This window comes from Heliconius melpomene, chromosome 14 (assembly GCF_056956725.1).
Source record: "Heliconius melpomene rosina isolate 202511_hmr_F chromosome 14, ASM5695672v1, whole genome shotgun sequence".
Taxonomy (NCBI): Eukaryota; Metazoa; Arthropoda; class Insecta; order Lepidoptera; family Nymphalidae; genus Heliconius; species Heliconius melpomene.
This window is the reverse complement of record NC_140402.1, coordinates 9,042,868-9,054,882: the sequence shown is the minus strand read 5'-3', so window position 1 is coordinate 9,054,882 and position 12,015 is coordinate 9,042,868. Positions and strand designations below refer to the sequence as shown.

At 32.6% G+C, this 12,015-nt stretch overlaps 2 protein-coding genes across 2 annotated transcripts; both read left to right on the top strand.

The window, feature by feature from the left end:
* The first annotated feature begins 6,094 nt into the window (after window positions 1–6,094).
* On the top strand, window positions 6,095–7,145 carry LOC146532316 (nose resistant to fluoxetine protein 6-like). The gene is made up of 2 exons (XM_085197780.1): window positions 6,095–6,257; window positions 6,953–7,145. The coding sequence occupies exons 1-2, from the start codon at window positions 6,172–6,174 to the stop codon at window positions 7,143–7,145; spliced, it is 279 nt and encodes a 92-aa protein (XP_085053906.1). The 5' UTR covers window positions 6,095–6,171.
* A 1,339-nt stretch (window positions 7,146–8,484) lies between these two features.
* Window positions 8,485–11,306, top strand: LOC146532315 (uncharacterized). Its single transcript, XM_085197183.1, has 5 exons — window positions 8,485–8,659; window positions 9,495–9,639; window positions 10,057–10,243; window positions 10,487–10,629; window positions 10,922–11,306. The coding sequence occupies exons 1-5, from the start codon at window positions 8,496–8,498 to the stop codon at window positions 11,051–11,053; spliced, it is 771 nt and encodes a 256-aa protein (XP_085053309.1). The 5' UTR covers window positions 8,485–8,495; the 3' UTR covers window positions 11,054–11,306.
* The last annotated feature ends 709 nt before the right edge of the window (window positions 11,307–12,015 follow it).

Here is a 12,015-nt window from a genome sequence, read left to right as displayed (position 1 = left end):
CTTATTCTACTGTTCAAGAATATTTACAAAATAAAGATGTATGGAATTAAAATCTATTCAATATCACACAGGGTGACTGCCAGTTTATTTATTTAAGTTTCTTTTTTCAGAATATTTATTATGTTTTATATCCACTCTGTATATTAAACAACTAACATTTTCACTCAAATGGGTGTTTTTAATTTAACGATTCATAGTCCAATGTTTTTAAAACATAAGGAATAGCCCTATATAAAATATTCGCACTTTTTTAAGAAATTTACAACACAGTATCAATGATACTAGAGCAAGATCATATCAAAAGCATGAGGACCACCTGGAAAGCTTCTGTAAAGAAGATGACATTAGATGACAATGTAACGCTTGGCGCTTCGTTTCCTCTGACTGAAAAGGTAAATTTTTGTCTTCATTTTTTATAGAAAAGACAAACCAAACGAGCGTACGTCTTAGCTGATGGCAAGTAATATACATATTTTTTTTTATGGAAAAAGGACAAGGCAAACGAGCGTTCGGGTCACCTGATGATGATCACCGTCGCCCACGACCCCGTGCAGCACCAGAGGCCGGCACGACCCTGTGTTACTAAAATTGGCTACAGCATCCGTTGCCGGTCTTTAAGATCTTTTTTGAAGGTATATACATGCTGTATCAACAAGGAAACACTGCTGCAGGTAGGTCGTTCTACGGCTTTGTGGAATACATAAGGAATTCCTCTCAAACACACAGAAGTAGAGTGCTACGTATCGAAATGTTGGGAATGATATTTAAACATTGGTTCCTGAAACCGTCTTGTATAGTTTCAAAAAAAATCCTTAGTGTGGAATGACACTTAAAAATGTCAAAAACATTCATATAACTTAATTTTTATATTACTCATAAAGCAATTTAAAAAAATTCAAATATATGTAGCTGCACGAAGGAGCTAGTTAATAAACAGATGTATCTATATAAAGGTGGATAGTCTCATTATAGCAGCTTGGCACTAGTGACGCCTGTGGTTACAATGATTTTTTTATATTTGCTACTGTTATTCAATATTTTCAATAATAGTTTAGGTTTCATATTTCATTTAAGTGGTGAGTTTTTTATATTATTTACTTTTTTATTTTTTAACATTACAGATAAAAATATATTTCGAAATAAATTTATACTTATAATTAAATCGTAACTGATCGGTGCATGTGCATGGAAAATATATTAGAAAAACGATTATCTAAGTACTGGGGGCATTTATTAGTGTAATAGAACCCAAAGCAATAATTCTTATAATTTTTGTCTGTGTATCTGTTTGTCTGTGCGTTTGTTTTATTACAATCGGTTCTTAAAAAAACCGATAAAAATTTTAAGTATATTGTTCGACAAAATTGCTACTTGCTAATTAAAATATTTAAAATGTCTTATTGATTTGGCTAGTTTTCGATGTTTCGTTGTTTAATATTGTTTCTAAAATGGTGATTTATGTTATGATAAAAAAATGAGGTTGTGTGATCACCGAGATTTCAAGATATTACGGAAATTTTGAAAGGTTTTTTTAATTTTCTTTTTTTTGTCATATTTCGTTTGTAATGATCTACATCTGTCGAGTCGAAATTTACGCGGAATTGCGTTTGCCCCTAAATAGATGTTAAATAACTAAAAATGTTTTTAAAAATCTCAATAAATTATCGAAAAACTTAAATTAACTTAATTTACTTAGTGCATTGCGGTATAGATAACCATCTACTGGAGTGTTTTTATCATCTCTACTTTAAATGAAACCACAATTTTAACAACTCTATAAAAGCCTTATACAATTAAAACAAAATAAATTTTGCCAAAAATTAAAAAGTTATTAAACAAAATAATTAAGAACGGAACACAAACACAAACCTAACAAAGGTACCCCGCCGCACACGCCTCCTTCCGAAATCGAGTTGTAGGTATTGGCGATAAAGTTCAAAGTTGTTTAACCTCTATTAGTATTTTTGTAGTAGTAAGTGTTAACGTTATTGGCATCTATTCGTACCTGCGTCACACGTATTGCAGGTATGAATAAACATCGTGAAATGAAAAAAAAATACTACGTTAAACTGTTGACGAATCTTAACTTTTTTTATGTGTTTAATGGAATTGAAATATTATATTATTTTCCCTATATGCTGCTCCTGTAAAAGGACCGTAGACGCTTCCATCCTGTAAAAAAATATTTACTGAAATAAATTATTATCTTTTCTTAAGCACTTAAATATATATTCGATTATTTCAAGCGAACGAAATCGAGCTGGAGCCGCTAGTATATAAATATATACATTATAAAAAAAATATTTTAACAACCAGGACGACACCGAGGCCATCGTAGCGCAGCGGCACATCGTCGTGCTGTAAACGTGACGGTATGGACGTCGATTTGATGCCCTTGGAGAATACTTATTCGCTCTGGTAACATGACATAGCGCGGCGTTGGTTTACGCTTCTCAACAAGCATTGTCTAGATAATTGGAACGTAGTATATTAACAATAGGTTCCCTGTGCCTGAAAACAATCCAGACGCCTCACCTACGTTTACTTTTAAATATAATTATAGTTTTAGGTTACAAAGACAACAATAGAATGAATATTTATAAAGGAATCATTGATTGATTCTTTTATAAATATTCATTTTTTTTAATTTAAATTAATGTAACTTTGCAGACAAGGAACATGCCAAAATGCCGCAATTATTCGGACTAGAAGACTATGACGCTTGTTTGCAGGACTCTCATACGTACTGCCTCGCAACTTTCGACCTCTATGGAGAAGATGATAACGAAATATATACACTTATACGAGTAAGCATTTATATTAAGATTACTATATTTTTGTATTTCTAGATTTTTGTTATTTTTTGTGTTCTCATTTAGCGCCTTACATCGAACATACTTTAATTTTATCATCATTATATTTGCCTTAAGTATAATTATTTGCCTCAACTATTATTCATTGTATCACGAGAATGCGAGATTTTTAAGACACACTTGTCACGCATTTTGAAAAAAGAATGTGAAAATAATATTAGACCGAAAAATAATACAGAAGTAAATAAAATGGTATATCTGAGAAGTACGTTTAGTACAGACGGAATTTAAAAAATGTTTTTGGAAATGGAAAAACATACAGCGTTAAACTAAAAAAAACTATTATTCATAAAAAGCATCAAGCTTTTTGTGAGGGTTTAAGTTTTTTTTTATAGTCTATGTCTTTCTCAGGGATACTCAAAATACAACCTCAAGCATTTTAACTACACGAGAGTGAACAGAGGAATATGTGTTGAGACGACATGTCAGAAATACATAAAGAAATATAATTTTGATATAAACCAGAACCTGGAGATGATAATTGAGGGATGCTTTAATCAAACGATGAAGGAAGAATATAATTTGAGTTCACGATTACAATCAAGAAGCTGCGAAGGACCTACTCAAACAAAGCTTTCTGTTGATACTACAGATGTCATTATGGGTGTAGTTGTACTGAGTTTGTGCGCGTCGGTTGTTATAGGGAGTTATTACGACTTACGCCAAAGGAACAATGAAAATGAAAATATTCCTAAAGGTATAGTAAAGTGTGTACCAAAATTAAAACAAGTTTCAAATTGAATAGAAAACACGCGGTTTGTTAACATGAACTTTTAACCTTAAATTTAAGTCCATAACGCGGAATCTAATGTTTTTAAAATAGATGAACCTAGAGATGAATTACATTTTTTTCAAATTTCGACGTTGTTTTTGAAATATCATTCAATAAAAAAACACATTTTGTTTCGTATAGTGCTCTCAACTTCAAAATTATTGTTATTTCAATGTTGTCGACAATGCACTTTAAAATGGCATCTAAATCAAATCTTAGTATCCTATATAGTTTGAAAAATTAACTTTATGATGAATATAGAAGGTAAATGGAACCCAGTGTTAAGACATTCCGTTCCCCAACACACACACTGCCCAACTTTCGAGACGTTACGTGTTGAGTAGCGGAATTCGGAACTGTACTTTGTCTTGTTACTAGGAAATTAAAATAATTGAGAGTGAGAGGGAGAGTCCAATTCACGACCGTCACGCTTATTAACAAATGCTCTGTTGCTGCGCTACTGTTTTGTAGTAGATGTTTAGGATTTGCAAGAAACATTAATTTTCTCAAAATAAATAACCCATTGAGATAAAGGCTTATTATTTTGAGAAAATATTTCAATAAATTTTAGGTTTTCAATTTTTCCTGTGTTTCTCAATATTTCGAAATTTACAAAAATTATCTGAAGTGGAAAAAAATGATGAAAGATTGACAGAGCTGAAAGGAATTCACGGGATTCGGTAAGTTTTACTTACTATAATTTTTAAGTAGTTTTGTGTGAAAATATATTATTAATTAAACAAACATATTGCAACCATAGTAAAACATTAAATTCAAAAGCAAATGAAAATACTAGTACTTCTAGATCAGAGGATAAGCTTTAACAATTCATTTTCAGTGTAATCGTCGAATGTATTATAGTGTACAGTCACAGCTTTTTCATATTAGCGAAATATATCAAGAATCCACACGAATTTGAAAAGGTATGGAAACAATGTAGTCTTTACAATTGATAATCTATATCTATTATATATATAAAAGGACTTGTCCTCACTGACTGAGGTAAGACGCACGCACAGCCGTAACCGCTGTGTGTAGAAACGTGAAATTTGGACAGATGTTTACTTTCGTAATCTGGACATCCACTAAGAAGGGATTTTGAAAAATTTTAACCCTAAAGGGGTGAAATAGGGGTAGAAAGATTGTATGGAAAAAAATTTAAATCGGCATCAATTTTCATAAAATTTTAAATTTAGATTTTTAAAAGTATTTAATTGAACACGTGTTTCATCGTTTTCTAGAATTCTCCCCCTAAGGGTGCATATAAGGGGTTGAAAGTTTGTATAGATTTTTTTTTAAATCGGCACCAATTTTTATAAAATTAGAAATTCAGACTCTTATAAGTATTTAATTGAACATGTGTCTCATAGTTTTCTAGAATTCACCCCCTAAGGGTGCAAATAAGGGGTTGAAAGTTTGTATGGAAAAATCTTTAAATCGCCACCGATTTCTATAAAATTAGATATTTAGTCTCTTAAAAACATTTCATTGAACACATGTTTTATGGTTTATTAAATTCGCAAGCGAAGCTGCGCGCGTCCGCTAGTAATTCTATATTTGTTCACGATAGCTTGAAGTTGGATGTAGATCCAGCATATAGCAGGGTAGGCAATGGCAATTAGCGCACAGTCCAATTCGACCATTACATGTAAAGTAGTAGAATTCAACGGCGCTTTATTTTGTTACAAGAGAATTGGAAATGAAAATGTCTAGTTCATTCTCACTTAAAATCAAACCAAATCTTCTTGATATATCATTTTCACTTGTCGATGAAACTGGAAGGTGACTGAAGATTTTTTTTAAGACAATATTTTTTCTCTCTTATTTTTGACGTATGGCAAAGACAATGTATCTATTCTAAAGCTTTCAGACATGGCAGAATTATAATTGGAATTGACAATTATGACGTCATTTATTCTATCTTTATTTGGATCGCATTCAAAATAGAAATAAAATCCTGGAAATTCCATATATGCGAATATACAGGGTGGAATTGTCAGCACCACTTTAAATGAAACCACAGTTTTAACTACTCTATAAAAGCCTAATATAATTCAGAAAAAAAATAATTCCCAAAAATGAAAAGTTATTTTTTCAAACAAAATAAATAATAAAATTATCGTTTCAAAATAAAACGCCATTTGTAAAGTATAACATAAACACGCACACTTACCTGTCAAAGCGGCAACGTCGCACACGTACGTGCGTCACACGAAATACAGGTATGGATAAAAATCGTGAAAAGAAAAAATCCTACGTCCAAACAGTTGAGGTACCTTGATTAATTTCTTTAGTTCTGTGTTTGAAATATTTTACTTATTTCTATATGCACTTTCAATAAAAGAATCGCTGCCTCTTCCACCCTATATATAAGAGGAATTTAAATCTACATTTCAGAATTAAATAGATCCTGCCAATTAATGACTTATGTGTTATATTTTTCAGACGTTCGAAAATGTTTGGTTCAGAAGCTTTTATACCTACTCAAGCATAGTACAATACTTCTTCTTCATCTCTGGCTTCCTCATGACTTATATAATGTTAATAAAGGAAGAAAAGTTGAAAATGTCCTGGAAGAATTTACCTAAAATCGTATTCATGAGATGGTGGAGGTAAGACAATATTTTGCATCTAAACTGCCTAGGCCATCGTGACGCCGTGGAACCACGCCTTACTGTAAATGCAATGGTTGCTAATTATTGTATTTACAGGTATTATTATATATTATAAATTACCATAATTTTCACGCTCTAGTAGAAAACGCGAGGCTTAGTTCCGCCACTACATACACAATATCTTTAAAATTAGGTGACCATGAGACCATGAAAAGAGTATCGTGACCCTAGTGACACCTCCGCAGCTACGTCCGCTTCTTTTTTATTTTGTATTATTTAAGTATATTTAAAACAAAATTGTAACTCCATCCGCTAAATACTTATTATTGTATATTTTATATAAATTATATAATTTTAATCTTTTTGCGCTAATTCCTATCTCGGAATTCCAGGGTAAAAAGTAGCATATGCATTGCTCCATTACATTTATCAGTCAGTGAAAGTCCCAAAAAAAATCAGTCCAGTTGTTTTGGAATTCTGATGCAAAAGCCTGATACACAGATACACATGTACTCGTACACAAACACGTCATAAGACCTGTCTGCGTACTTGCAGAAAATGCATCCTTTTGCGGAGAGATCGGAGTTGTATATTGCTAAAATTTCTCCGTAAATCTCTTAATTAATTAATAAATCGATAAAAATAAAACTATTTTGTTATCTAATCTAAAATGATTATATTTTACATTTCAGATTGACACCACCGTTTGCCGTCGTATTGGGCATAATGGCGACTCTGTTCCGTCACATTGGGTCCGGCCCCACATGGAAACACCACGTCGTTGATGGAGTGTCGACTCAGTGTAGGACGTATTATTGGACCCATATCTTCTATTTTAATAATTTCATGATTGATGACATCATGTGCTCTATAGAATCTTGGTAAGTAATATTATTAAGTCATATCATAGACTAGCGCACGCGCGCAGGTTCGCTTGCGTGTTTTGGGGGTGAATTCTAATAAATCATAAAACATGTGTTCAATGAAATGTTTTTAAGAGTCTAAATTTCTAATTTTTTAAAAATCGATGGCGATTTAAAGATTTTTCTATAGAAACTTTCAACCCCTTATTTGCACCCTTAGGGGGTGAATTCTAGAAAACCATGAAACACATATTCAATTATATACTTTTAAGAGTCTGAATTTCAAATTTTATAAAAATTGGTGCCGATTTAAAAAAAAATCTATACAAACTTTCAACCCCTTTTATGCACCCTTAGTGAGAGAATTCTAGAAAACGATGAAACACGTGTTCAATTAAATACTTTTAAAAATCTAAATTTAAAATTTTATGAAAATTGATGCCGATTTAAGTTTTTTTCCATACAAACTTTAAACCCCTTGTTTGCACCCTTAGGGGGTAAAATGTAATAAACCACGAAACACATGTTTAATGTTATATTTTTAAGAGTCTGAATTTAAAATTTTATAGAAATCGGTGGCGATTTAAAGATTTTTCCATACAAACTTTCAACCCCTTGTTTGCACCCTTAGCGGAAGAATTCTAGAAAATCATGAAACGTGTGTTCAATTAAATACTTTTAAGAGTCTAAGTTTCAAATTTTATAAAAATCAGTGACCATTTAAGGATTTTTCCATACAAACTTTCAACCCATAATTTGCACCCTTAGGGGGAGAATGCTAGAAAACGATGAAACACGTATTCAATTAAATACTTTTAAAAATCTAAATTTCAAATTTTATAGAAATCGGCGCCGATTTAATTTTTTTTCCATACAAACTTTCAACCCCTATTTCACCCCTTTAGGGTTACAATTTTTCAAAATTCCTTCTTGGTAGATGTCCAGATTACGAAAGTAAACATCTGTCCAAATTCTACGTGTCTACCATCAGCGGTTACGGCTGCGCGTGCGTCTTACCTCAGTCAGTGAGGACAAGTCCTTTTATATATATAGATTAATTAATTATGTTAAAATATGTTTTTATTTAAACCTACAGATATACATATAAGCATAAACTTATAAGGATACCGTGAAGCTAAAAAAGAATAATAATAAAATAAGATTATTTGCATATTGGTTCTTTGCTGTTTCTATCTTTTCTTTGTTTAGGGTCCCGTATCTTAAAAAGTAAATATGGCACCCTAATAGGATCATTTTATTATCCGTCTGTCAAGAGCATTTATCTCAAAATCACGTGGCAATCACATTCACTAAGATATATCAACTGCAACAAATCATAATCAATATAATTTCCAGGCACATAGCTACAGACATGCAGCTGTTCCTCCTTGGCATTGTAGTGTACTTGTATATTCACAAGAAAAGCTGGAGATTCAAAGCTGCGACACTGGGCTTGTTCATAGTGGCCGGTATGCTAAGTCCTGCACTGCATATATGGACGATGGACTTGGACGGACTCTTACTAATCAAACCTGAGTTAGTATTTTATATATCTATCGAAGTGTTTTTACAGCTTCGGGCTTTATCTCGCATGTAGCAAGGAATAATTGTTTCTTATCCAAATAAATACGTTAGTTATGTGCAACTTAAGTAGATCAAAAATGAGTTTTACATCAGATAATGCAAATGATATTTTAGAAGATATCACAGTCTTAAAATACGGAAACTGTGTTGCATACAGGTATGCGTACTCGGATTCTCGAGCCACCATTGTTATACCTCCATCCAGTCCATAAAAGTGATTCTAATAGCCCTGTAGACTCCGTTAACAAATTAATTTTGCTTTGCCCCTAGCAAGAGATATCAAACATCAGAAAAATTCTATATTAGCTTACGTGGATGTAGAATGGGATCTACCAAATGGATTGTAATTGCCCCCGTAATACATTTGTGTGATTACATTTAATTTATTTTGTGTACTATACATTTATTATTTCATATTATTTAAGAGTATTTAAGGAAGTTATGAAAGAAAGTAGATGTGTAGTTATTTTAGTTACTACAATAAAATTAATTGTAATAAATAATTGTATATATCTGACAAATCGCTGGTGGCCCACTAGTATTTAATTCTCTTAAAATAGGCAGAAAATTGAAAACAGAGCATTGATAGATTCGTTTGCCTGAATCAGGAGATGCTTGGAGATAAATTTATATTTTATGTGAATTGGTTGTGTGTTTGGTCTCTTTACGCTCCGGCAAGACAAAAAAATGCGTAGAATTCTGCTACTCAACACGCAGTATTTTGAATTCTGGCTAAAAGTGAAGGGGGCGTCATAACACATAGTTTTAAGTTGGCATTCCTTTACAGATTCTTCAGAACGCTATACGACGATACATTCCGGAAGTACCATGCATTATTTTATAACAACTTAACATGCTTCTTCATGGGAATGGGAAATGGATATTTGATATATTATTTAAAAAAGAACAAAATAGAATTCCCCAACTTTACGGTAAATATAGTGAACAATTATTTACAGTCACACATTCATTGCACCGGGCCATGACGGATTCAATAATTAATATACACTTAATGTTTTACATATTTATATAAATATTCTATTTGATAACCTTTGACTCATCTTTAGACAACTCCAGTATCCAAAAATTTTCTGGAAGAGATTGCTTTAAATGTGTTAACACAATTGTGGAATTATTTACTTTGCAGCGTGCAGCTACAATAATAATCGTAGTAATTCTTCTGGGCTTTATTTATATACCCCGTCGCTCCTAAGAGACGATGAAATCCCGTACACAGCAAAGAAGGCAGAGGGAACTGCCTTTTGCCTTACTAGCAGAGCGAAAAAATGAAAAAAAAAAAAAAATAAATACTGATTTCTAACATATATTATCTTTTTTTTTTCTTTAAGCTCGGTAAAGTCCTATGCTGGCTCACTGTACCTGCGGCTTATGGAGTTTACTTCTACACTGGTTGCACCTTCGATGATGTTGAAAAGGTGTCCCTGACATGGCGTCTATTGTACGCGTCGTTACATCGCTTTGTTATTGGCGTTATTGCGAGCGTTTGGATTTTGGGACTAACTTTGAAATTTCATGGTATGAAACTGCTTCTTATAATCACTATCTTTATCTTGATATAGCCGCATATAGCAGGATAGACAGAACGAAACTACTATTAATATTGAATGACATAGTGTAGACATAAAATGAACACATGTATTCAATTAGGTAAGGAGATACGTTGTGTTGACATAACTAATAGTTTAAAAATATCCTTAAAATATACTTTAAAGGTATCGATCGATCTTAAAAGACTGACAATAAACATATTTTTTCCAGGAAACTCCTACGCATTTTTAGAATGGAAAGGATGGCTAATACCGAGCAAATTGTCATATTGTTTATATTTGATACACGACAACGTTATACACTACATGATAGCCTCAAAAACTAAATTAATGGAAATTGTCATTACAGATTCGGTAAGGTACTTTAACTTCTGTTTCATCTCCAAAGATATTGATTAACTTTCATTTTTCTTAGCTTGACCTATCGTCCCGCTTAACAGAGCAGGGAACTGAAAACAATTCATGACCCCAAGTGGGGATCAAATCCACCACTACCGCGTTAACAGTCAAACGCTGTCCACTGCACCACGATGACCTCTTGGTTGACTTTACACGTATCAATACTGTAGCTTGGAGTGAATAGAACCCGCTTTATTGACAAGTCTTTTTAACGACAAATATTCTCAAGCATTGTCTTTTATTTCAGTTATATATCTTCTTCAGAGTGCTGTTTTTGTCCCAAGTATTGGCCCTTCTTCTACATTTATTCGTAGAAGCTCCAGCAAATGAGATCATCAAAATGTTGATGGAAGGGAAAAGGAAAAAGAAAAAAGATTAGAAAGTATAAATAAATGAAATAACAAAATATTACAATAATTACAATTTTTATTTTTTGCTTCTATAAAATAGTCTACGTATCGAAGAAGAATAGACTATAATAGACTATAATTATAGTCTGTCTTACCTTAAACTGTAATTAAAATTACCTACATACAAATAAATGTAATTACAGGAATACGCAGCTTGTCACTCATTAAACAACAAAATAATATAATATGACATCAGCAAATTATAAATAAATAATATAATTATTATTGTTTTTTATTACCTTCGTAAAGGAAACGAGTTTGTCTTAAAACGACATTAGACAATTTTAATGTAGGTGTAGGTCGTTGTGCCGGCGGCGCGGCGTTTAGCGACGAAGTCCTCGCCTTACTCAGTTTCTGTCTGTCTATATAGCGGCATTTAAATGGAGCGACTGCCATTTAACTTCCAAAACACCAGAACACGGGGAATAGAACAAGGGGAAGGATAAGCGGTAGAAGGGGAGGTTAGGAAATAGGGGGAGGGTTAAGAGGAGAGGAGACTTTTATGGACTGGATGGAGGACTGGACTGGACTGGACTATTATATAGTAGGTGGTGTCTCGGGGATCTGGGATCACGTATGCCCAAGAACAAATATTGGACTATTATTAATTAGTCAAGGCACCCTCTGGATATAAATTATGTTTAATCCTATAACCATCATACAGTTGAATACTAATGTTTTGTCACCATAAATAGAATATTTATTATTTATACTTAAGTCAAACGTGATGCTTAAAAAAACAACATAATTTATTAGAGAACCGATTTATTTTAATTTTTCATAACTTATGATAAATAAAGATAAGTTTAAGTTTTTTATACTTTTTTCTTCTTCACCGGGCCTCTTTTCATGTACATTTTGAATAATTGGCTGGCAGGGGCCTCTACCAGCAGGTAAAGAAAGAAAGCCAACACGTAACAGATGAACACCA

What these genes read in the sequence shown, in the direction of transcription:
- LOC146532316 (XM_085197780.1), top strand. Translation starts at nt 6,172, where the DNA reads ATGACTTATATAATGTTAATAAAGGAAGAAAAGTTGAAAATGTCCTGG. An exon ending in GTATTCATGAGATGGTGGAG is followed by an intron (nt 6,258 to 6,952) that starts GTAAGACAATAT and finishes TTTACATTTCAG; the next exon opens with ATTGACACCACCGTTTGCCG.
- LOC146532315 (XM_085197183.1), top strand. Translation starts at nt 8,496, where the DNA reads ATGCAGCTGTTCCTCCTTGGCATTGTAGTGTACTTGTATATTCACAAG. An exon ending in CTCTTACTAATCAAACCTGA is followed by an intron (nt 8,660 to 9,494) that starts GTTAGTATTTTA and finishes ATTCCTTTACAG; the next exon opens with ATTCTTCAGAACGCTATACG. An exon ending in ACTAACTTTGAAATTTCATG is followed by an intron (nt 10,244 to 10,486) that starts GTATGAAACTGC and finishes TATTTTTTCCAG; the next exon opens with GAAACTCCTACGCATTTTTA.